At 46.9% G+C, this 26762-nt stretch overlaps 1 protein-coding gene across 1 annotated transcript; it reads right to left on the bottom strand.

Moving 5' to 3' along the window:
- Positions 1-1772: 1772 nt before the first annotated feature.
- Positions 1773-26448, bottom strand: LOC119163546 (uncharacterized). Its single transcript, XM_075885335.1, has 9 exons — positions 24224-26448; positions 23190-23402; positions 19890-20138; positions 18360-18857; positions 17494-17545; positions 10123-10520; positions 8524-8736; positions 6642-6893; positions 1773-2468 (listed from the first exon to the last, which is right to left on the bottom strand). The coding sequence occupies exons 1-9, from the start codon at positions 24595-24597 to the stop codon at positions 1967-1969; spliced, it is 2751 nt and encodes a 916-aa protein (XP_075741450.1). The 5' UTR covers positions 24598-26448; the 3' UTR covers positions 1773-1966.
- Positions 26449-26762: the final 314 nt, after the last annotated feature.

The raw sequence follows: 26762 nt of genomic DNA, 5'->3' as shown, positions 1-26762 counted from the left end.
ACCATCTGGGGTTGCGCTTCGAACCCGGACCTTTTAAGTGGGAAGCGGACATTCTACCAGGGAGCCACTTTGGTGGGGCCTTACGTCACATTGCAGACCACAGTGCCACAGCGCCACGAACGAATTGACCCTGTTTGTGCTTCACTTTCTGAGCATTGGTGCGGCCGTTCCGGGCACTCTTATCTTCTAGTGCACTCTAGAATAACGGAGAGCGGAGCTTTAGTTGGTACGTATTCATTCTTACTAGAAGGAAGTCTGGACACCTAAAACAACTGAAGGTGCGCACAACGGCGGAAAAAAAAAGAAGGCACTAAAGCTTACCTGCACATGCCCATGCAATATGCGAACATAACAATCTGTCACACCTGCAGGTCTGCGTCAAAGATAACTGTAGAGGTACTCGGTTTCAACTTTATCCAAGTTAATCGACGATTCGCTCACGCATGCACTATTGTTATTACCGATATGTCATGCCTCATCATCAGGCACGTTTCTTCATTCCTGATTTGTGGTGTTTAACGTCCCAAAACCACCATATGATTATGAGAGACGCCGAAGTGGAGGGCTCCGGAAATTTTGACCACCTGGGGTTCTTTAACGTGCGCCCAAATCTGAGCACACGGGCCTACAACGTTTCCGCCTACATCGGAACTGCAGCCGCCGCAGCCTGGATTCGATCCCGCGACCTGCGGGTCAGCAGCCGAGCACCTCAGCCACTAGACCACCGCGGCGGGGAGAATTTTGGCATGCACTCATCACCCAGCCATACACAAGTTCCGGTTTCATACTTGCAACAGTGACGTAACAATACAGTATACTGGCGGCCGAGTGCCTGTGATGCTGCACAACATTTCCGCCTCCATTGGAAAAGCAGCCGCCGTAGCCTGGATTCGATCCCGCGACCTGCAGGTCAGCAGCCGAGTACCTCAGCCACTAGACCACCGCGGCGGGGTGAATTTCGGCATGCACTCATCACCCAGCCATACACAAGTGTCGTTTTCGTACTTGCAACAGTGACGTAACAATACAGTATACTGGCAGCCGAGTGCCTGTGATGCTGCGTTTTCAGGTACCATGAACTGTCTACGGGCCACTTTTGACTCCCGCGGAACGGGGACCAAAGGCAGGCCACGGTAAGAACACCGTCATCGCTTCTTTTCGAAAAAAAAAATAATATTTCATCCTAGGGAAAGTATGCTTTCTCTCAGGCTCGACTACCAGAGGAAGCTAGGTGTGGTTGGCTAGATGGCGCATGCCGTCACCCCGATTCAAAGGGGAGGCCTTTAATCATCATCATCATCATCATGCGGTGAACCTTGGCCGTCCTTATAGTGGCCAACCGGGCGCAAAGCTATAATCCAGACATCAATCGGCACAAACAAGAAATCTCCTGGAACAAGAAAACGCAAAAGAAGTTTGAACAAAAAGAACTGCCTTCATCTAGAATCTTTGTTCATTCAAACCACTGCGCACACGCTAGATAAGAAGTGTGGTAATCTTCCGCCGGTAATGGTGTCTTGCCCCAAGCATGTGATTACAACTTGTTGCCATGCCCCGTTGTGAACAAGGCTCCCGCGTGGAAGCCGAAAGGTCATTTAAGAATATATATTGATTGATATGTGGGGTTTAACGTCCCAAAACCACCATATGATTATGAGAGACGCCGTAGTGGAGGGCTCCGGAAATTTCGACCACCTGGGGTTCTTTAACGTGCACCCAAATTTGAGCACTCGGGCCTACAACATTTCCGCCTCCATCTGAAATGCAGCCGCCACAGCCGGGATTCGAACCCGCGCCCTGCGGGTCAGCAGCCGAGTACCTTAGCCACTAGACCACCACGGCGGGGCAAGAATGTATATTCTAGACACTTTGGTCAGCGCTCTGTTATTCTTCGTTCATGTCATTCCCAGGCCAAGCGGGATTCCACCCCAAAAAAAAAAATCTCGACTTCGTAAAAAGGAAAGCGCTACAAAGTGTGCGTCTTGCTACGGCGTGCGAGCGGCTTCGCAGAGAAATAAGCGAGACAGACGATGATTGCCAAGCAGATGAGAATAACGCAGCCGGCGCAGAAGTTCTGCTTCTCAGCTATCTCGTACGAGACGTCGTGCTTTACCGTTTGCACGACATTCCGCAACCACGGGTATCTCTGAGGACACGGTCTGCAGCCGACGAGGTACCGGGCCTCCTTGATGGGCGAGTCCGGAAACGAGCACGTGTGGACTTCCGGACAGCGCTTGAACTCCGACGCCTTCGAGCAGTCGACCTGAACGTACTCGCCGATGGGCTTGGGGTCTTTCATGAAGCGCACCACTTCGGCCACGGAGATGATGAAGACGTCGTCCAACGTGAGTAGCCAGTCGACGAAGGACAGGTAACCCTGCCTTCGACCCGGAGTCCAAAGCCAGGTTTCGTGGATGAAAACAGGAAACGGAGCCCTGTTGCTGTGGTAGTAGCGCTCGAAGTTGGACCTGCATGCGTGGAAGTGTAAATTTAAATAAAAAAAAACAAATCAACAGCAGCTGTTCAAGGATATCTGCAATTACAGTTCCTTGGTTTTCCTGGCTTCATCCTATCATGGTTATCTGCTTATTTAATGCATCGGAAACATTGTGTTATCATTGACGGACAACAATCTGACTCCTTCCCGGTATCCTCAGGGGTCCCTCAGGGTATTGTACTTGGACCACTATTATTCCTTATTTATTGCAACGACATAACAGATGTCATACAAGCCCCAGTAAATATTCGTCTTTTCGCAGACGACTGCGTTATTTTTAACGAAATCAATAGTGTTGAAGACCAATTCTTGCTTAGTGCAGCCTTAAACAGTATCTTTAAGTGGCGCAATAAATAAGGCATGAAGCTAAATTCTTCTAAGTCTGTGCTCCTGCGTATAACTAAAGAAACAGTACCCCTGATGTTTTCATGCTCCATTGGCCAAAACCCATTGATTGAAGTTAAGGAGTACAAATATCTTGGAATTACCATTACTAACAACCTCAACTGGAGCACCCATATTTCTAACACCGCCTCTTCAGCTTTCAGAAAATTATGTCTACTTCGACACAAGCTTAAACATGCATCCCATGACGTGAAAACTTTAGCCTATACAACTTTTATCAGATTCAAGTTAGAATACGCCTCCATTATTTGGGATCATTTCACCAAAACCAATAGTAATTGTCTTAAAAGAATACAGAGAAAAGCCATGCGATTCATTTTTTCTAAATACTGCCGTGGGGATTCTGTAACGGATCTTATACGTTCTAACGGTTTTCACACACTTCAAATGAGGCGCAAAATATCCCGACTGAAGTTCCTCCATTCTTTGTTAAGTCGTAAATTTTTTATAGATGCCAGTCCTTGCGTAACCCCCTTTCTGAGACTAAGAAAGCCCGTCATTCCCATCCCCTCACACTCTCCCCTTATGCTGCCAGATCTAAACTCTTTAAGTTTCTTTTTTTTTCTCCGCACCGTAGAAGAATGGAACCTAATACCTATTGATCATCTGGACTCGACTGAATCAATACAGAATTACTTCTTCACTATTTCCTAATTATATTTTATTTAGACGGTTGTTTTTTATCATTACCCGACTTGTTTATGATATTCAATTGTGCTTTGTAGATGCATTTATGTTGTACCCTGCCCCTCCTGCATGGGCCACATGGCCTGCAGTATTTTGTAAATAAAATGATAAATAAAAAATATCACCAATCTATGCGTCCATAGCCGAATGCTCCAAGATTTCACTTGAAGTCTCTTTGAACCATGGAGTTCAAAGACGAGGCAGTCGTTTCTTTCTCGCCTTCACTGCCCTTTCTACAAGCGTTATCTCCTCCCCACCGCTTTATTCTTTATAGAACACGCGGAATGGCAGCCCTAAGCGTTAATACAGTCGCGATTTGGCACTTTTTGACTAGGCGCTGCTATCTCCTCTTGAGTAGAGTGCCATGGCATTTGCCCCAATGCGATGTCCCGACAGGGCCGCAACGACGGTTGTGGCTTTACGATGAACACGTTTTGCTATCAGCCACAAAAAAAGACAACCGCTGTGACTGTTTATCGCTGTCATGAACAGGTGCGAAGGAAGGGTATCGTTCGTACGCGAAACGTCAGGAAGCACTATAGAATCATCGTGCGCACTGGCGCGAGCGGGTTTGTCACGTGGTATTTTCCTGTGTTTCGTGGGAATGTTTAATTAGCAGGAAAACACTAATACTTGACAGTTATAAAGTTCAAAACTGTTCAATCAAACGTTTTGCAAACCGATCTACAACTTTCTTGTTGAATTTTTTATCCGTCTTCATTTCTTCAAAAGTTAGTTAAGTAAACAGATCTAATTGAACAATCTTTAACACAAAAAAATAATTTGACTATGTCCAGGCAGTGGTCAGCAGCATGCATTTGGTCAATTCGTAATTACATGAGTTGGCATATTTTTAAACTCCGGCGAAAGATAGCAGTGACACTCTGTAAAGCCATAAAGAAAGGCTTTTTTTTTTTTACGCGTACGCATGCATTCCGTACTTATCTGGCACAAAAGCCGTACAAATGCCACAATTTGTGTCATCCTGTAATTTCATTCTCAATGGGATTACGGCACCGCATGTCCTACTTTGTGACTGCCCCGTGATTCGAATTCTAAAACACTGAACGGAAAAGAAACGGGCATAAACAGTCCCCTGCGAAATGGCTGCAAGACAGGAGGGCAAACAGTCCATTGGCGGTGGATGAGAGCCTAAGCCAAGCTCTTTAAAATAGTATCCCGGGCCAGAATCATGGGGGGGGGGGGGGGGGGGGGGGGGTTCTGTTTTTTATGATGCAGTCCGGAAATAAGCCGACCCACCCCCTCTCCACGTATTCTCTCCGCCTATGCTTTAATGTTTCACAGCTTATCGGGCATATAAAAAAAAAAGCCGTACGTATGTCATAGTCGAGCGTACGAGATGTCGCGAAACGTATAGCGCAAGATAACGTCGCAAAAAAAAAAAAAAGCTTGAGTAGCAATTGTACTTTTGAATTTGCGATGAATGCAGCTTCATTGCTGTGAAACCCGAAGAAAGTGCCACAGCACGGAAACTCAATGATTCCCATCCCTGGAGTCCCCCCTCCTCCGTTCAGCAAACCGTCGGTATTTGAGGTAAGTATGTAGGGTTTCCACCGGCACGAGCACAATGTTGTTTGGGAGATTGAAAAACTCGGCGTGCACGCTACGGCCTGACCCCACGCATCCGTTGCGACGCGTCATCTCGTGGTACACTCTAAAATTTTTGAAGAGGAACTGCGCAGTTAACCCCCGAAGGCGGCCTTTTGATCTACCCAAAGACGGAATGCGCGCAAAATATTGCACACGACACGGGCACTTTGCTCCTCGTGGAGTAAAGCCCCCGTTCTTTAAGTGTAACTGCGGAAATGTTCGCGCCGTGTGTAAACGAGTCGTCAGTAACTACACAAGCCTGTTTCCTTTCACACGGTGTTTCCTTTCACATGTGTTTGCTGCACATTTTCCAAAATTCATTCCTGAATAGGATGCTTGCACATCGATTGTACATCTAATCAAATGCCAGCACGCACTTCGAAAGGCTGGGTAAGCCAACCAAAAACCTCATTTTTCTTTTGCAAACTGTTGCTCTCTTAAAGGAGTAACGGCGAGAGCGTGGTGGCTCAATCGCAGTTACTCCCAAAATGGTGCAATGGGTGTGTCAAGTTAGTTACTTCTCTAAAGGAGCAACCTCGATACCCCTTATCCTCCTTCACTCTTGGAGGCTACGCGAGGCTGCATGCGCGCCCGTCATAAATACACGCGCCGATGCGCTGCAAAGGGTATAAGTGGGGTCAAGCATTTAGTTCTTACTGCGCCTTTTCGGCTTCCTGCTTGCTACGGCTATTGAAGTAAGCGTCGTCTGCAGCGATTTCTGTCTGGTCGTTTTTCTCGTCAAATCTGGCGACGAAGGCGCCGGTGGGAGGAACAATAGTGCGGTGGCGCCCTCTCTTGCGTGTCGCGTGCGGTCAGCCAAATATTTGCGAAGAGTGCTTGGAGATTTTAAGTGAATTCTTGCAATTATTTCTTGGTTATTCGCGTTCATTAGGTTATTATACACCTTGTTCGTTTATTGTTCCCGGTTTTGAGGATTGCTAGCCTGGTTTTCGGCCTGTATTGACCACTTGAATTTAAAAGTGGACCTGTCACCTTCACGAGATCTATGGGTGGACTACAAACCGCTTTCAAATGCTACGCACTTAAAAATTGTTCTTCAAGCCGAAGAGATTGTTCTTCAAACAGTCAGACTTTTAAAGGAGCACTACCTTTTCATCTCGTCTCGAAAGGTGATGCATTGCTAAATAAATGTCTCCAAATGATTTAGCATCAGGCAAACTGTCCGTTGACGGCTACCGTGACAGAGGGGATCACCTGACGCTATAGCATGCGGGCCAGTATTTGGAGAGACATTCGCAGTCTCTGAATCTCCAAGATCCCTACAGTGTTGTGAACTCGATCATCTCGTATAGTCGAGGTCCAGTGCGTGTCCCATCGCTTCTTTGTCATTCGTCCATTTGGCTGGTCCATTCTTTCAGCGTTACTCGCCAACTGACCCAGGCGTTAACCATGTTTTCCCATCGTGCAACTGCGCACAAACCTGAGGAAATCTAACATCTCGGCCTCCGTGTTGGGCACCGGAGTGCACGTGTCCGGCATGCAGCAGTTGCTGACGATCGCCCGAGACCCGTCGCCAGCCGAGGTCGTCGTCATGTAGTAGCTGTTGAGCGGAACCAGCCAGAGGCCATGGTGAGTGCCACCGAGACAAGACGGAACAGCGCAGCCCACCCCCAGGCCGTAGTCCAGTGTGTACGGAAAGAAAGGCAGCCCGTCCGGCGTCGTGCTGATGTACCTGTGCATTTGGTTACGAAATGCGGCGCTGTCACCAAAGCAAAAGCCGTCATATTGTCTTCTGGGTGTTCCACCACAGAAGACCGAATCCTGGCCGTAAAATGCGTCCACGACAGGGACGTTAGGCTAGACTTGTCAGTATATAGCCGCGTGGGGATAGCCAGGTGAGGCGGCGGCCACCTCTCTAATGAGGTTATAATCACTCACTCACTCACTCACTCATAAGGATTAAACTATTTATTGGAAAAACTTCTCAGAATGTTAATTCAAAGTGTACGCTCTACACTGATAGCGGCGATCACATCGGTAGGACAGATTTGGGTGCACCTTAATGAACCCTAGGTGGTTGAAATTCCCGGAGCCCTTCACTACGGCGTCTCTCATAACCAAACGGTGGGTTTGGGACGTTAAACCCCACATATCAATGAATCAATGCTTTGGTAGTCTGATTGTTGGCTGAAGGCGTTGTTTTTTTTTTATGCGCAATTCGTAGAAATTTCCCACGCGATTTCTGGTAAACAAGTTAGCGCTAAAATGAATTCAAGCGCTCGCGTGATGCGCTCAGACTTATTGATGTAGTCTAAAATAAATGAGGAGGAGTCCCAAACTCCACGGTGCGCCCTGCAGCGCCACGAAGTGGTAAAAGCTTTTGTGCGCGAGACACAAAAATGAATAAGTGCGCGTGGCAATATAGCCCCAAAAGCCGCTACAAGCGGTTAAAGTGGACACATGTAGTGGGTTGCTGCAACTCGCATTTATTTTAGGAGCGCTAATTTAAAATATACATGCACAAGAGAAGATACTTAGACAGGACAACCTCAATGACACACACACACACACACACACACACACATATATATATATATATATATATATATATATATATATATATATATATATATATATATATATATATATATATATATATATATATATATATATGAAAAATAGTATTCTGCACGCAGTATAATTTTTAATACCAGAGTGTTTCAAGCCGGGATCCATCAAGGCATATATGAGGTCATTTCCGTGACAAAAATGACGTCAATTATTTCCGTCCCGGAACAGCAGCATGTGTGGGCATGCCACAGAAATCGGTCAAACGTTACTACTTGGCACCGGTCCACTAACAATATCATTAAGTTTAATGCTTATTTGTCTTTAAAAAAAGTGAGTAGCTGTCACGAAAAGCTACTACAATAAACAACTTGAGATGACAGGCCCCTTCGAATGGTAGCTGCAGGCAGTTTGTAGAAATGAACAAAACTAGTAAAAAAACATTCGCGCTGCAACATCCACACCAAGGGAATCGAGATGAAAAAATGTCAAAGGAGAATACATGAGACACCTTTGTGCACATTTCATTAAAGAACAGTGTCATGCCTGTATCGTAAGCTACACAACTTCGATTCTCCTGTATCTTCACAGAGGATAACGGGTTGTGATTTTAATTTTATATTTTTTTCGTCTTTGTGCATAATTTCTCGCCTCTTTATTATCTCTATATATTCGCTGAATGAACTTGTTCGGAAGTTCTTTCAGACTTCTTCTGCTTCCGATGATAAACATTTACGCCTCGTACCGTTAACATTGGGCCTAGGCGCTTCTAAATTCCGTGCCGCTACACTCACTCGATGCAGACGGATGAGTCGTAGAGGAATCCGTTCTGTCGCATCATTGTGTACGCTGATCCGTTTCCGGATTCCAGGTAGGGCGCCCTCGCACCTGCCATGTCCTCGTGGGGAATCAGCGCGTAGTCCCGCAGGAGGTCGCGCGCGCCCGCAAACTCGGCCTCCCAGCCGGCGACGTCCAAGGTTCGCCAGTAGGTCAGGTTGTCTCGATGCCTGCGCATTCGCCATTCGTGGGAGTCCGTTGCCGAGTCAGCTGGTGAATGGAAGATGGGGTTAAGGCACAGAACGCCCACCAGTTAAGGCCTGACAACGCCTCCTCTATTTAGATGCCTGCCGCATGGGAAGGAAAACAGCTGTCACACCCTTTCTCTCTTTCATTTTAGAATGTTGTCGGTAGCTAGCGTCTCCTGTGGCGGACGGTGCAACAACGCAACACTTTGCATAGCCTCCGAAACAGTAATGCACAGTTGCAGGTCTCGAACAACTCTCGACTGACGCGCCCCTATGAGCCGCAGGTGAAAAACGCTTAGCTGGTACGCCCACCGCCGTAATGACGATGGATGGATGAATGGATGGATGTGGCTGTACCCTTTAGATCGGGCGGCGGCTAACGCCACCTAGCCGTAATACTTAGTGAACTAACCATTACATTTATCTTTTTTTTTCCTTTAACTAATGAAGCTGAGGATTCGTACTTCGCTGTGAAGGGTTTAATTTTCACTCGTGCCTTGAATTTAGCCACCAATCAGATAACCTCCTTCTAGTTAGGTCTACCTGCTTAAAGTCTATTTTGCCCTCGCTGTCCCTAAATCCCAGTGCTTTGAAAAACTCTGCGCCATCATCCTGAACTATAGGGTGAAGCCCTTTACAGAACATTATCAAGTGTTCGGCAGTTTCTTCTCGTGACCGACAGTGTCGGTCACGAGCGCCACCGTGCGGCGCTTGCTCAAAACTGAAGGCAGGCCAACTCCACTGGGAGCGCGAGCCATTCCTCAGGCATCTTTCTAGAGGAGGCGTTGGGCCTGACCACACGTACGCGTCGCAGCGTCAGACTTTCATGACTTTCTGTTGCGCTGTCACACCCTCTCTCTAAATAGGGAGAGGACGCGACGTTGCGTCATAAAGCCACCCGCTGCGACGCGTACGTGTGGTCAGACCATTGCTCAAATTGTCAATGATTTACTACAGTGGTTTGCGAATACGTCGCAAGAGGAGAGCACAGTGCCTGCAAGTCTAGCAGTGATAGTCACCTTATCGCTTGGTTTTCATTATTGCAAAGCTTGTTTTCCTTTGGACTCGACCAATATGGCGTGTGTGGTAGGTGCTGCTGCTTACTTTTGAGGTCAGCCATCCATGATGAAGAAACCCTTCGTTCTCATAGCGGGCCCATAGCCAGGGGGGGAGGGGTGCCCTTATGGGCCTGGCCTCCCCCCTTCAGAAAAAAAGATTTGGATGCAGGGGGCTGTTATATCGAAGTCAAATAACGAAATATGCGTTTTTTAATACTATCAACACTTCCCCTTCACCTGAACAAAAAATCCTGGCCACGGCCTGACTCGTATAAGAATATATGCTGATAATGCGCAGTGGCAAACTCACGTGATGGAGTGGATAGCGATCTCACTGCCCACGCTGTGTAACTCGTGCACGAAGGAGTAGTCAGTGTGGCCCATGGGGTGGTTTGCCGACACGAAGAACGTGGCGGCCACGTTGCACCCGTTGGCTCTGTTCCGGCGTTTCCCCGGTTCCAGCAGGTGGCGGTAGAAGCCCATGTTCTGCTCGTTGATTGCGTCATCGAACGTGAGCATGACGAACTGGGGCATATCGCTCACGTTCAGGTTTTCCGGGGGCTTCATGCTCATGCAGGCGCAGTTATCGCGCGAGCGACACTCGCTCGGGTCGCACGTGGTGGCGATAGATTCGGTCAAGAAGCTTTTCATGATGTGCAGTGTGATAAAGAGGTGGCCCGATGCGTACCTTGTCATGCCGATGTACAACTATCAATCAGTGCCAGACTAGAAAAAAGTAAGAGACAGGTTTGATCAGTTCCCATGTGCTATGTGGCTCGGTGGTGTTCAATTAGGTTCGGGTCACAGGGAAATAAATGTGCCTGCAAGTTAAAAAAAAAACATTGTCCTTATACGATATTGTTAGAATTATTAAACTCAGATTCTCACAATTACGCGACGATACTCGACAGCATATATCAACACAGACAACATAGTTTTTTTTTCTGAGTTATAGTTATCGTTATTCAGTCAAGCTGAACAGGAAGATAAGCGTCATAAAATGCCCCGCCGCAGTGGTCTAGTGGCTAAGGTACTCGGCTAGTGACCCTCAGGTCGCGGGATTGAATACCGGCTGCGGCGGCTGCATTTCCGCATTTTCGCATTTCCGATGCCCCGCCGCGGTGGTCTAGTGGCTAAGGTACTCGGCTGCTGACCCGCAGGGCGCGGGTTCGAATCCCGGCTGCGGCGGCTGCATTTCCGATGGAGGCGGAAATGTTGTAGGCCCGTGTGCTCAGATTTGGGTGCACGTTAAAGAACCCCAGGTGGTCTAAATTTCCGGAGCCCTCCACTACGGCGTCTCTCATAATCATATAGTGGTTTTGGGACGTTAAACCCCACATATCAATCAATTAATCAATCAATCAATCGCATTTCCGATGCAGGCGGAAATGTTGTAGGCCCGTGTGCTCAGATTTGGGCGCACGTTAAAAAACCCCAGGTGGTCGAAATATCCGGAGCCCTCGACTACAGCGTCTCTCATAATTATAAGGTGGTGTTGGGACGTTATAACGTATTTGGGGTTTGTAAACCCCAAATATCAATAAATCAATCAGCGTCACGAAATGGCCACTGTCATTTCGCAGTAGACTGCTGTCTTCGGAACGAGGTGACGTGATGAAACAGAGATCCAATCTTCTACGTGCTTACCATATGGTCCTAGAAACTGCGTAACAATCTTGTCTCGAGACCGCACACTCGCCTTGGTATTACACTTGTCTGTAAACAATCACTAACGGTTGTAGCCTGTGTTGTAGTCCGGGCAATCCGAAGTGCAGATTGTAACGACGGTTTGCTGAGAGTTCGCTGTGTGGCCGCCCTTGGAACCGCAATGGTCCAGCTGCTTGCAACAGCAGTTCTAAAGGAAATCGTTCGCGTCAGCAAGCTGCCGACCGAACAGAGACTACGCAGGTGCTGTTGCGGGTTTCCGAGGCGGTCTCGACAAGCCACGGTGAAGTCTGGCAGTATTTTTTTTTGCGATGGTGGTGACATTTTGACAACTGCTGCCACGTGTGAACTCCGAACGCGATATATCCGAAACATTCTTTTTGCGTGCATCTGTAAGTGGCAGTGCATGCACGGCGAAATCCATGTCCCGTACACAAGACTGCGCAAGGAGTACGAACCCCCCCGTCGCCAACAGCTGGCCCAGTTTCGTTGTTAACCCGAGGGCATTGGTGTTTTCGAGCCCGGAGTTTGTGCATCACGCCGATAACTCCCAAACGAGATTCGTGGTGGAGTTACGAAGTGCGGTGCACTTTAGGGACCAAGGCTGTCGTCTCAATGAGTGTCATATCGCGGCTTACGTCATCTGTCATGTGCCGTCGTCTCCTGTCATCTTATGTCGTCGCTTGGCTTCTTTGTTGTGCGCATAAAAGCAGGACAAATCGAGGCAAACATGAACACACATGGCTCCATGTGTGTCTGTTCGAGAAAACTAATCTAAGAAAAAGTTCATTTCTCCATGATAAAATCCCCCATCTAATTTACAACGTTCCTTACAGACGTACAAGAGCCGACTTGTTCAACGAAAACCAAATTATCATTGTTTTGGACCTATACATTTACAGGCTTTTACGCCATTATGACAACAACAACAACAACAACAACAACAACAACAACAACAACAACAACAACAACAACAACAAATAAAAATGTTTATCCACTATCACATATATAGCTTCCATGAAACGTTGTCAACCAAAATACTGAGACCGTCACCAACGACCATGGATGCTTCCTGGTGCAGGAGCTTCCTATGGACAACAGCTGCAGTTACAGCTACCGTTACAATTAAACATATTGTGTCACTCAAGAGGAAGGTATATATAACAGCTGCATCTTACCGTTACCTATACATACGGTGCGTAAACGTGGAGGATTACAACTTAAGTTGAGGACGACGCAGTGAGCAATGAAAAGGAAAATGATAGATGTAACCCTAAGCGACAAGAAGAGGGAAGAGTGTATTAGAAAACAAACGGGTGTTAAATACATCATTGTCGAAATAAAGAAGGAGAAATGATGATAGGCGGGGCACATAGCTCGAAGGCAAGATAACCGTTGGTCATAAAGGATCAAAGACTGGATTCCTAGAGAAGCCAAGCGCGGGTGAAGGGGAGAAAGGAAGGTGGGCTGATAAGATTAGGAAGTTTGCGAGTATAAAGTGGCAGCAGCAAGCTTAGGGCCGAGTTGAGTGGTGGAACAAGGGAGAGGCCTTTGTCCTGCAATAGGCGTAGTCAGGCTGATGATGACGACGACGACGACGACGACGATGATGATGATGATGATGATGATTACTCAGGTATTAAAGTGGCAGATATCGCCCTTTCCCAACTTCGCCAATATCTAATTAACACCCCTGGCATTTAAAACATTTCCTTCAAACTTCGTGGCTAAAATTAAGGGGAAAAAAGAATAAACAAAAACTAAAAAGAAGGAAGTGCAACCACCACTGCGCGTTAATTTTGTGTTCAGTGCATTTGTGGTTTATATATTTAGAGATATATTTATTGCACTGTGTTTTTTTACAAGTGCGTTTGAAAGCTACATAATTCCTACTTTTGACAATGCTGTGTATTTTTGTCAGCTGTTGTGTTCTCTTGCCGCCACTTAGACAAGGGGATGGTCGCTTTTATTCTCATCCCCTCTATCAACTTTGTATTGGTGTAAATAAAATTATTATTATTATTATTATTATTATTATTATTATTATTATTATTATTATTATTATTATTATTATTATTATTATTATTATTATTATTATTATTCCTGAACATGTCTTGTCTTGAATGCGCACTACGAGGAAATCTACCGAAGATGTCTTACCAAGCTCGCAATATAGCACATTGTATCATACAGTATAGCAAGGAGGAGGAAAGGCAAGTGAGGGTGAGGAGGTGAGAGAGGATCGAGAGAGTAGGATAACGCATAGCAGAGCTGTATGTGGTATAGTGGCAAGGGGATGAGAGAGGGCACTGCTGCACTACAGGTTTCCCTTTCCCGCTACGGAGGCCGAGTAGGCTGCACGTCTGGAACACCTGCACGTGATTGCTTGCCAGCGCCGCCGATAGGCAGGTGAACCCTCTGCTCCGCACTTCCCACACAGCTTTCACGTTGAGTTGATTGACATACATTTATTTTTTCTTTTGTCTACGTTGGAACGCGGGCCGTGCTTTGCCTGCTTTTTCTTTCTGCAGTGCGGCGAATCTATAACGGTGCTGGCATGCATATATCATTTTTTTTTCTTTTTCCCGAGAAAGTGACCATTAATGTTGTCATTTCGCTTCGTTTTTAGCGTACACATACCGATGTGAACCGGCGTATATGTTACTGTCCGCGTTTTCTCGCGTTTTTTTTCTTTTCCATTAAGAGTGCTTGCTAGTGCTTCTTAATCTTTCTCCGTCTCCATCCATATCGAATGTACACTTGCAGACCCCATTTTCGGAAATGTCCCTTTCACCACCAAAACGTCACATTATTATTTTTTTCTTTTTTCTTTGTCTTTAAGCGCTCCTGCAATCTTCCTGCAGTGTCATAGGTGGCTGGAACAGTTCCAGCTTAGCCTTGAAAAAAGACCAGTCCACATGTCGAAACGCTGGCTCCAGCACACATCCCCTGTTTACGCTGGTTTCCGTATCGACCGGTTGTGCCCTCGCGATCTCCGACGTCAGCGTAGCTCTGGACGACTGGGCTGGCCCTACGTCATCTCCTGACGCCGACGACCTTCGACGACAGTGTAGCTCTGACCGACTGTACTTGCTCTACGCCATCTACTGACGCCGACAAGAGCTCTCGCAAGCAGTGCCCCGTCCTCAGACTCCTGTGACCGTGTTTCCATCTTTCCTGTCTCTCCTATCCCCTCGATATGTCGTCGCGCTCGCTCTCTGGCACAGCATACTGTTTCTCTCTCTCTCTACACCTTTATTCCTATCCTTTTAATCCCTCCTCACCACCATCCCCCGTGAGCTACTGTTGAGGTGTCGCACCCTGATGCAGACAGTTACGGAGCTCACTTTTCTCTTCTTTTCCCTCTTATAGTCACATCTCTCTCTCTCTCTCTCTCTCTCTCTCTTTTTTTCATCGCAGGCTTCCACATTCCCCTACCTGTCATTTTAGGAGCGAGGCTCCGTCAAGGCTCGCCATCGTCCCTATTCGAAAAGCGGGTGCAAAACACCTGTGCGCAATATACTGTCTTCAGAGCGTACACATATAGCGCGCATGTGGTTTAAACACATCCCATCTCTGGGGGGTTCGGCCAAGCTAGTTCTTGGCCAATCAAAGTTTAAATTTTGCTCACTCAAGACGCTAGATGTATCAATGAATAACGCAATTAACAATACAAATATAAAATAGAATATAATTGAAGATCTGAAACCAATCGAGAAGTCTTAAAAACAAAAAAAGAAGAAAATTGTAAAATGACCTGATTATTTTTTTGAAGTAGCAGCCTGCCCCGTCGTTTTCTTCCTTGCTTCCTGTTTCCCGCTGGCTGCTATCCAATTCGACATGCAGCAACTAGCCCAGTTAATCGACTTGGTATCAAATGCTAGCCGTTTAGCTTTCCCAGTATTTTATGTATGATCAATAACAAATGGTTACTAAGTGTGCCAAAACGGAAAAAAAATATTGCCAGAAAGTAGCCACGTCGTAACAACCTCAAGTACTTGTCGCCAGAAGTAGTCGCAAAGGGGCCAATTTGGTGCAATCGTAGCCACCAATCGTAACTGTGGACCCATGGGTCCACTTTGATTAGACAGATGCTTGGGCTAGTTGGGGATTGGGAATCAACATATTTGCACAGCGCAAGACTACGAGTACGACGTAACTACAGAAGAAGAGACAGTGCTTTTTTTGTCCTTGTCTCTTCTTTTGTAGTTAAGTCGTAACTACTCCTACTCTAGCGCTGTGCAAATATGTTGATCCACTTCGATGCAATATCTCAATAGTTTTTATTTTATTTTTTATTTTTTTTCAATACCCTCAGGGCCCGAGGGCATTACAGAGGGGAGTGGGTTACACAACATAATGAAAAAGCGGAAAATTAGTGGTTACATAGATCAGTGAAGGAAACCAACAAGAAATAATGCACATTATAAGAACAAAAACAGGTATTAAAGAACTACAAAGCTTAACAGGTCTACTGAAAATGGAAATACTATATTCCTAAAAATTATGGTGACAGGTTAGTTATAGCAGCCTTAAACATAGAGGTATTAGACATCTCGACTACAGATCGGGGAAGGTGATTCCAACTTGCTGACGTACGGGGGATGAATGAATTGTAAAAATGGTTGGTGTGGCATGTGGGAATGCCAACTTTTTGACGATGGTCGGTGCGAGCGGATACGTAAGAAGAAGGGGTTATCAATTTATTCTGTGTACGCACTACAAAGGAAAAAATATTTTCCTCGTATTAGTAATTAGTTTTTCACAATACGGAAAGCACAGCTGTTCCCTGGAGAAGAAAACCGGTGAGCGAGAGAAAAAAAAGAAACACGTGAAAAAGTGCCGGTGGCGACGCCACCTTGAAGTTCCGGTACCAAACCTCTGTGACGTCATAAATTTTGACAGTATCCGCTCGGGCTTGAGTAGCCTATATTCGGTTAAAAAAAATGAAGCGCATTGTCTCCCGAGGGGGCCAGAGCATTATTCCGTGCCAAGTTTAAAGCAAAGTTTCTTCATGCATGGTGGTCAAAATATGCAAAGTAAAGCTCTGAATTATATAAAATGCCTCTGACGTCCAGACACGCGCGCAGATTCAAGTGCGATATTTAAAAAAAATGCGGCTTTTATCTTTCTGTTATTTTTATTAACAAACCTACGACAGTAAACACAACGGCAGTATATATAGTTTGAAAGAATAGGTTATCCGTTTAAACTAATTCATGCTTTCACTCTATAGTGTCCCTTTAATGACTGTGTGTTCCGTAGCACAGTGTCATACGCTACATATTGCATAACATCGGCCGATTGATGGTGTCTCACTCTCCACCCGTTTCAAATGGTGCAATCACAAACAGTGACCTTCAATATTACAATGTCGAGGCTTGTCCGTTGTCCGACGTTGGCGCGCGCCGAAGCCGCCTCTGACGATGAAGAAAAAGTACGTCCCAGACCAAACACTCTCCTCCTGCCACTATGGCACAACAGATGCAACTTATACTCATTATGCAACATGACGGTGACGATAACGCTGCAGGGTAACGATGATGATGATGACGATGATGATGGTGAAGATCACGGACAACGACTCGCTTGTGTGGTATATATGACTTCTCAACATGCGATGTATTTCGTACGAGTGACAACAACCAGGATGACGTGCACAGTCCAGGAACCATCTGGCTTCTACTGCCCTCTTGGCCCTGGCGACGAGTTTTTGTTGGTCTTCCAGGGCCTCGAGGGCGAGCTTCGCCTCCCACGTTTCGGTTAGGTCTTTGTTCGTCCATCCTGCTTCATTATCAGTCGTGTGTTGTTGCAGATTACGTCTGGCAATACACTGGCATGCAAGAAGCAAGTGTGCCAGGGTGTCCCGTAAGCTGAAGGAAAAAATTGTTTTCTCGCATTAGTGAACTACTTTTTTTCGGGATACGAAAAGCAGAACTACAGCTGCGAGAAGACGCTTGGGAAGTGAGAGGAATGTGAACAATGAAAATGCGGGTGACGACAGTGTCGCATTCACCGTAAACCGTTTTACATCCTTGGGGGTACATTGCGTGTCTGTAACTAACAACCTACAATAAAGGCGTATTGACAAACCAAAACACCCATGCATGGGTATTTTGGCGTTTCAAAACACCCATGGCATAAGTGTTTTGGTGCTCGCGTGCACGAAATGCTGTGTCGTCCGATTTTGGCGTCTTCTATGAAGTTCCTCGTAATTTCTAATCTGTTAAAAAAATGAAGTACATTATCCTCTGAGGGGACCATATAATGAAGGAGCTTCAGCGTCGAGCAAGCGTCGCCAAAATACAAAAAAAAAATACTCCGAAATCTGGTAAGTCGTCCATTGAGATTTTCGACCAGAAATTTCGAAATATGTTGCATTGATTTTCGTTTTTTTTCGTTATCATTGAACCAATACTGTTAAAATTAACGTTATCAGTGTTATCAAAGCACTTCGCTGTCTCATTTCGTGTCCTCTTGAAGGCTGAGCTGAATATGAGCGTATAGGCGTGTGCACGGAGGGAGGGATAGGGGGGCAAAGGGTGCCCTGCACATCGCCTAAGGGGCGTTGCGCCAAACCTTTGCCCCCCCCTTCCCCCCCCCCCCGGCCCCTTGTAGGGGAACCCTGATAACGCCCATAAGTTTGAGACCTGGCGATCTTTAGGGTGTCATAGCGCCTATCTCCTTTCCAGAGATACAGAAGGGACATACGGTCATCCCGCTCGCACGTATACTCATCAGTACGCAAAATGTAACAAGTCTGCGTGCAAATCAATGCTTTGTGGTAACCGTCTCGTATTTATTCGCTTACACGATAATCCAGAGATCGATCGACACAAACGATAACTCTACTGGAGCAGGAAAGCGACAATGGAATATTACAAAGTGTGCGTCTTGTTACCACGTGCGAGCGGCTTCGCAGAGAAATAAGCGAGACAGACGATGATTGCCAAGCAGATCAGAATAACGCAGCCGGCGCAGAAGTTCCGCTTCTCAGATACTTCGTACGAGACGTCATGCTTCACCGTTCGCACGACGTCCCACAACCACGGGTATCTCTGAGGACACGGTCTGCAGCCGACGAGGTGCCGGGCCTCCTTGATGGGCGAGTCCGGAAACGAGCAAGCGTGGACTTCCGGACAGCGCTTGAACTCCAACGCCTTCGAGCAGTCGACCTGAACGTACTCGCCGATGGGCTTGGGGTCTTTCATGAAGCGCACCACTTCGGCCACGGTGACAATGAAGACGTCGTCCAGCGTGAGTAGCCAGTCGACGAAGGACAGGTAACCCTGCCTTCGACCCGGAGTCCAAAGCCAGGTTTCGTGGATGAAAACAGGAAACGGAGCCCTGTTGCTGTGGTAGTAGCGCTCGAAGTTGGACCTGCGTGAAATTGGAAAAAAAAAATTAGCAGTGGCCCAAAGCTCGGCCATAGCCTACCCGAGGCTATGGATATATGTAGCGTGGATGGACGGACGGACGGACAGACAGACAGACAGACAGACAGACAGACAGACAGACAGACAGACAGACAGACAGACAGACAGACAGACAGACAGACAGACAGACAGACAGACAGACAGACAGACAGACAGACAGACAGACAGACAGATAGATAGATAGATAGATAGATAGATAGATAGATAGATAGATAGATAGATAGATAGATAGATAGATAGATAGATAGATAGATAGATAGATAGATAGATAGATAGATAGATAGATAGATAGATAGATAGACAGACAGACAGACAGACAGACAGACAGACAGACAGACAGATAGACAGATAGATAGATAGATAGATAGATAGATAGATAGATAGATAGATAGATAGATAGATAGATAGATAGATAGACAGACAGACAGATAGATAGATAGATAGATAGATAGATAGATAGATAGATAGATAGATAGATAGATAGATAGATAGATAGACAGACAGACAGACAGACAGACAGACAGACAGACAGACAGACAGACAGACAGACAGACAGACAGAGAGATAGATAGATAGATAGATAGATAGATAGATAGATAGATAGATAGATTATAAACACTGACATTTGCTCGGTGATCAACACGAAACACGAATTATCCCAAATACATATGCTTCCCTATAGATAATCTTTTTCGCATATCCCTCTCCCTCTTTTCGATCTCTATTTTTAAATCGTTTTTTATAATATTTTTTTCACAAACTCTACTGCAGCACGTTTCGTGGCCGATCCTCCGTGGTGCGTTTTGCCATTCCCCTGGGCTTCATGATCGCCATCGTCTTAGGCGATTGCGTAAGGGACCCTAATCCATCGAAGAAACCGGCCACCAAGATCAACCACCTCAAGTGCGTCGACCATAGCCAGCTGTAGAGCACCCTATCTGCGTCTTTTTGTACCCCCAGCCCATGTCACACGCACCTGAGGAAATCCAGCGTCTCGGCGTCCGTGGTTGGCTTCGGGGAGCACGTGTCCGGCATGGCGCAACTGCTAACGATCGTACGGGACCCGTCGCCAGCCGAGGCGGTTGTCATGTAGTAGCTGTTGAGCGGCACCAGCCAAAGGCCACGGTGACCGCGGTCAGGACACGACGGGACCGTGCAGTCCACCCCGAGGCCGTAGTCCAGCGTGTACGGAAAGAAAGGCAGCTTGTCGGTCTTGTTCACGTAGCTGCACATTCGACCCCGTCACCCAACGTTTCACGGTTTTCAGAGAAAAAATATAAGTAGAGTGTCTACTGTGCCTGCATACCTATGAAAAAACGTACTGTAACAGAATATTTCGGGGCGAAATTAGCCCTATAGGTCACCGGATATAGACCCCTCTCCTCGCCGGGAAACGCCAATACTGCCATGGCGAGTGGTTGGTTGACCATAATAAACTGGCGCGATCTGCCATGGCGGATTGGTCATTAAACTGGCGGTGCTTTGCCATATAAATGAATCTGTTGATGTTCTCAAAATGTTTAGAAATAGAAATTTTATGCACAAACTCATTAGCATATAGTTCAGATAAATAAAAGAAGAAAAAAAAAGCGAACATATAAGTGGGTGCGCGCCAGAGTTAATAGGTGAACAATAACAAGAATAAGCGGATTTAAAAACCCTTAGACTTTCATTCGTCTGTGATGCCGTACAACCTTAGACTTCAATTAGTGTAACGCGTCATATCCCGCGTAAAGCGTAGCCATTCTCTTCTACCGATAGTTTTCCTGCTGCACTGAGATCACTCAAGTTCAGTGCCAAGCTGGGGAAAATTGAAATTTTACGTGCAGCTGACCTCAGTAAAAAATCCTTCGCCGGAGTCAGTCACAAAGTGAGCAGCTTTACGTCATTGCGTGTACGCCCGTATTTACCGACTGTCAGGCCGCTAGCTTGTTGATAAAAATATTCAAATATACGACCAACTGCGCTAAAATTACAACCACTGGCTTGCGAACGCACAAGGATTAAACCACATATTGCATAGATTATGATAGAAAATTGGGCGTCGTGGCGCCTTTATGAACTGCTGCTGTCAGCAAAAAATTACGCCATCTCCTACTAAAGGGAACGATGCGAAGAAGCGTGATGTCTACTGCTGTTTCCATTTGTTATTCCCATTTATATGTTTCCGTGTATGTTTCATTTGTGTGTGGAGTTGTGTATATGTTGTGTACCGCTTATGTTAAATCCTTTCAATTTGTGTATATTGCCGTTTGTGTGCCACTAAGTGAACACCCAACGCTACTAGGAAAGCACAACGAAGCGAGCGAGCGCAGAAATTCGAGCACAGCATTGGCGGAGAGATAAACGGGAGAGGAGAAACGAAGCGGAGGCAGCGCTGGCCACCGTAGCAGCGCTTTGCCACTTCTTCGCGTGAGCGCGAGGAGAGGGGAGAAAGTTGACGCATGCGCAGTGGGGGGAGCGGACGGTCGCCGAGGGACGGACGCAGCCCCGAGCTTAAGCTGCTTCGTATCTAGAACTGTCGTGTAAAGAAGCTAACGTGGACCGAAAATGCAAGAAAGAGGACGAAGGACATCATAATGATTGTGGGTTTCAAGAGTTTGTGGAAAACGAGATTGCAACTGCACAGCACAGATGTTCACGTTAAATCTTCTAAAGAAAACTTTCTAAATAGCGTTGTTCGAGTTAACGATCGAGCTTTTCAGAGCCCAGCCTGAACCACCAGACTGTGTCACTATCCTTAATGTTGTGATCAATATGCAAACTTTCTATGCATGGTTGTTCATGAATCACTGATATATACATTTGTGTGTACGTTGATCTTCATGTTCTATGTTTATAAAAGTGATAAAGAAAAAAAAAGCACCGAAGCTCAATTTAGAGCACTGATAGAGTAATGCGTAGGTTTCGGCTTCGATTCCCACCGGCCACGATTCGTTTTTTCACCAGCATTGTGATCAAAATATCCGTGGCAATATATATGGCGGTAGCACAGCATGATATTCTGGACACTGTCAGATTACGCAGTAGTGAGGAATATTTAACGGCGGCACTTTAATAAAACTATCTTGAGTTTTATGTCCCCAAACTACCACATCGTTCACTGACATCGCACAGTACATCGGCCTGTACCATTTCGCCGAAATTGAAATCCGAGATCGAACCCGCGAAGTTCGGATCAGCAGCCGGTCACCACTGATCTATACAGTGGCGTACAACGGCGGCATTTAAAAGAAACAATGGAGAGATAAACGATTTTTCTCATATTGGTGTAGAACTCTTTCACAATGACAAAATCGCCACGCTCGCCACGACAAGGATCAGAAAACGCTTAAAAAGGAAACGCGGGTGGCGGCGTCACAATAAAATATCCAAACCAAATTCTGCGACGGCATAGATTTTGACGGCGTCTAATAAAGGGCCTACGTTGCTCCTTAACGGTAATAATACTAATAAGTACTGGTCTTTAACGTTATAAAACTACGCTATAAAACTGCGAGGGACGGCGTTGTTTGGAGGGCTCCGGAAAGTTCGATCACCCGGGGTTCTTTAACCTTACCTAAATCTAAGTACACGTGCCTCAACCATTTTCGAATCCATCGAAAATGCGGCCGCCTTTCGTGTCAGCAGTCGAGCCCCCTTTACCTCTAGTCCTGCGTGGCTGGTAATTGGCAAAAATAAAAATGCATCGCTCTTTGAAGGGGAACCTAACATAGGAAGTTTTAGGCGATTTTGTTGAGTCAGCGCATCGAAAGTACGAAAGATACCTTTCGAAATCCGTGACATAGCGCGCGGAAATGTCGGCACCAAATCGTATAAAAATGAAAGATGATGAAATGAAACATGAAAACAAATGACCTTGATTTTCTTCTCTATCAATAAAATCAATTAGCCACACTAAAATTTTGGAAGAACAATTTATCAATCTCAACAGAACCATCGTTACACTTTGATTAATACAGCCAGATTAAACTCTAGACATGCCTTCTTAGACGTGTCACAATCGTTGGCGATCCAGCATTGATGAATTCGAAAGTACCCTGCGTCCAAACCAGGGGTGTAGCCAAAGGGGTGGCAAGTCTGGCCCATCCCTTCCCCCCCCCCCCTATTTTTTTTTCACCCTGGCATAGAGAGCAAAGATGACCACTTCAAGAAGACCTGCTGCTCGAAATCATAAAAGTCCCCCCCCCCCCAAAAAAAAAAAGAAATCTGGCTACGCACCTGCCCCAAACGAATCAACCCAATGTCATTATACGAATGTACGGTCGGGACTCACTCAATGCAGATGGAAGAGTCGTAGACGAATCCGTTCTGTAGCAGCATGTCGTACGCTTCTCCGTTGCCGATCTCCAGGAACGGTGCCCTCGCACCAATCATGTCCCTCTCAGAGATCGCCGCGTAGTCCCGCAGGAGGTCGCGGTCGCCCACAAACTCATCCTTCCAGCCGGCAACGTCTAGTGTGCGCCAGTAGGTCAGATTGTTTCGGTGCCTGCGCATTCAGCATTCATGGAAGTTCGCCGAGGCAACCAAGCCTTTTATGTTCTTAAGAGGAAGCCAAGCCTGCCCTATACCTTTTATCGGTCAGACCTGTACCGTCATTGTTCAAAAGTGCGGTGTTATGGCCATGGACGTGCGCAGGGGTGTCCTTGATAGGGGGGTGGGGGGAGGCTGGATTCATGGCAGCCACCCCTCCGCTGTTATTTCATAGTATATGGGATAGACTTATAGCGCCCCCTCTTAAGCAACTAGGGGGAGAGGAAAGGGGTGGATCCAGTCACTCATTTTAAGGGGGAGGGGCGCTCACTTGAAGAAACACCGGAGAAGAGGCGTGGTAATTACTTCTTTGTTCTTAGTATAGCACAAAAACTCTGTCTTAGCTTAAATACTGTTAATGTGTGCTCAAAGTGATCCCACTCATTTGTCCTAATTGGTGATAGCAGGTGGAGGGCAAGCACTAAAGAGAGGGGGAGGGGGTGCTGACTGTATTTCGGAGGACGATCGCCCTTACCGCATCCTTTCAGGATTCACCTCTGGGAAAAGGGGGGTGGGGGTGGAGGGGAAGCGTTCTTTTATTGGACAAACCTGCGCGCACCGAGAAGACGAAGAAGGTGTTTAATGAGAAATGGGGGGGGGGGGGGGAGGAGAGGTCGGCCTGGAAAGCGGGTTTCTAGCCTGCTACTCCTCACGAGGGTAAGGGGGAAAACGCCAGAACCAATGCTAGAACTCTAACATGACGCCGCCAATGTCATAAACGGAAGCAACCTTGTGTAATGAGTACTAATGACCTTAACACGCATGTGGCGCACTCACGTGATGGAGTGGATGGCGATCTCGCTGCCCACGCTGTGTAGCTCGTGCACGAGTGAGTAGTCAGTGTAGCCTGCAGACACGAAGAACGTGGCGGCCATGTTGCAGCCGTTGGCTCGATTGCGGCGCTTTCCCGGGTCCAGTAGCTGGCGATAGAAGGCCATGTTTCCTTCGTTTATTGCGTCATCGAACGTGAGCATGACGAACTGGGGCATGACGCTGGCGTTGAGGTTTCCCGGGGGCTGCGTGCTGATGCAGGCGCAGTTTTCGCGCGAGCGACACTCACTCGGGTTGCACGTGGTCGCAGATCCCATCGCAACAGCTTGCCAGAAGCACACCAGCGCTATAGAAAGCGAACTGAACAACTGCGTTGACATCACTCTATAGAAGCACGCACTCGAGGTATAAACACGATCCAAGTATGACCACTCAGCTTGCAACGGGAGTTCTGCACGTCAGCGTTAAGTTTAGCTGAACGGAATAACTGCAAACGGTGCGCCAATCTGCCTGACTGACTTGATGGCAGAAAGCTGTCAAGTGCGCTCAAACAAGAAAAGAGCGATATGATGGCGACACATGCGATACACAAGCATGACGAACACTTTTTCACCCCAACGGCTGACTATACTCAGTGGCTGGGACGGCAACGAACTACTGTAACGGATATACAACCTGCCCGGATTATGAAATCGCGCGCCTATTTAAAACCTAGCAGCTGGTACAGTTGACTCACCACAACAGCGACATCTCGCAGTGGAAATCATGCTAGATTACGAGATGGCCTCCGCAACTCGCAGTAGTCTCGTAGTCCGTGCTACTATGAATTATGTCGACGTCTTGTAGCGGAACTCCAAACTGTCACGCTTGCTTGGGATACTGCACCGATCTGTAACCGTTGGCGGTGTACTCCTTCGTCTTGGAATCACGGTGACGTTTTGCGACAGAAATCCACCGTGCCGGATCTTTTTAGCTTCACGGCAGTAGTCGGGTCGTCGGACAACAATGAAGTTCCCGCTTGCTTGTATGGCGACTATGTTTCACTACAGATCGCGACAGTTCTGAAAGTAACGGTGCATCGGCTTCAGCAGATATCCCGACTTGAGAGAGCCAAATCCCTGCAGGCGTACAATGCGGTCACGGCACTTCGCGTTTCTGCTAGCAGCGGCTCAAGAGCGCGGTGACGTAGACGTCCGCGCGGACACTTTTCGAACTCCACTCGCTGAACAGTGGACGCTCGAAAGATTTGTCTGCTCGCGTCGGTACTAAACGTGCCCCTTAGTTAAACCATATCTATACGGTGAACTGCGTGCCTTTACGCGAATGTCACGGTACGCATTGCGAGCAGCGAACAGCAAACGACACAGACGTGCGTCAACAGCTGCAGCGTCGCGCCATGTTTTACGCAGGAACCCAGTATATACATATACACAGATGCACGATCACCCTCCTGTGTTGCCTGTCACACGTGTCTGCAAAAGCTGCATGCGGCTAATCGACGTGTTCCTTCCTGTCACAGCTGAGGCCACACAGCGTGTCAGCCCCGAATTAAATGAGATCAATTAGGCTGTGCGACAAAAAAATGAGAAGAGAAACAGCCGCAAGCGAGCCCGTTAGCCGGATCCATGTACACGTGTGCCGGTTTTTCCCGACATTTACTTCATAGCGTTGCAGAGCTTTGTCGCGACGTGGAAATGATAATCAGCATTGAACGTAGCGAAATTAAACCGGAATGAAGTGAAAGGAGGTCAATACACTAGTGTAGAACACTGCAACGGCGAGTTGCATGCACTGACGACGTTTGCAGATTCCGCACGTTTGAAAGAGCCCCGGTAAAGCATAGCATGCGTGGTCGTAAAAACCTATGCTGAAGCGTGGGTTTACCCGCAGCAATGGTCTAGAGGCACTCGGCTGCTTACTGGCAGGTCGCGGGATCGAATCCCGGCTGCGCTGGTCGCATTTTTCGATGTTGGCGAAAATGATCGAGGCCCGTGCGCTTAAATTTGGGTGCACGTTATGCAACCCCGGGTGTTCGAAATTTCCGGGGACCGCCACAACGGCGTCTTTCGTAATCGCCTGGTCGTTTTGGGGCGTTAGACCCCGACACTTTAACGGAGCGAGTGCTATTTCAAAAAACATTTTTGTTATTGGTACATGGCGCCGCATCGAGATGGAACACACCGGAGAGTGCAGTTCCAGCGTTCAGGCGAAGTTCTCAAGAACAAAAGTTACCCTCCTCCCCCCCTTCCCCTAAAAAAAATCGCCCTTGCAGCGAGCGTGCTTATAATCACGGTCACTACATTACTGAAAAAAAAAATGATAACGCGATTGAAAATGTATTTTTTTGTCCCACAATAATTGTCGTCAGATATCTCGTATGCCTTTCCTTGCATTATTACGATAGTTATAGCGCGAGAACAGAACGACGACAAAGAGACAAGAAGGACACGAGCGCTCGTGTCCTTCTTGTTTCTGTACGTCGTTTTGTTCTCGCGCTATAACTATCGTCATGTCATACCAACTAGCCCAAACTGCCACACTTCTA

Source organism: Rhipicephalus microplus, unplaced genomic scaffold, assembly GCF_043290135.1.
Source record: "Rhipicephalus microplus isolate Deutch F79 unplaced genomic scaffold, USDA_Rmic scaffold_123, whole genome shotgun sequence".
NCBI lineage: Eukaryota > Metazoa > Arthropoda > Arachnida > Ixodida > Ixodidae > Rhipicephalus > Rhipicephalus microplus.
Note: the sequence above shows the minus strand (reverse complement) of the source record. Positions and strands in the feature narration are given on the sequence as shown.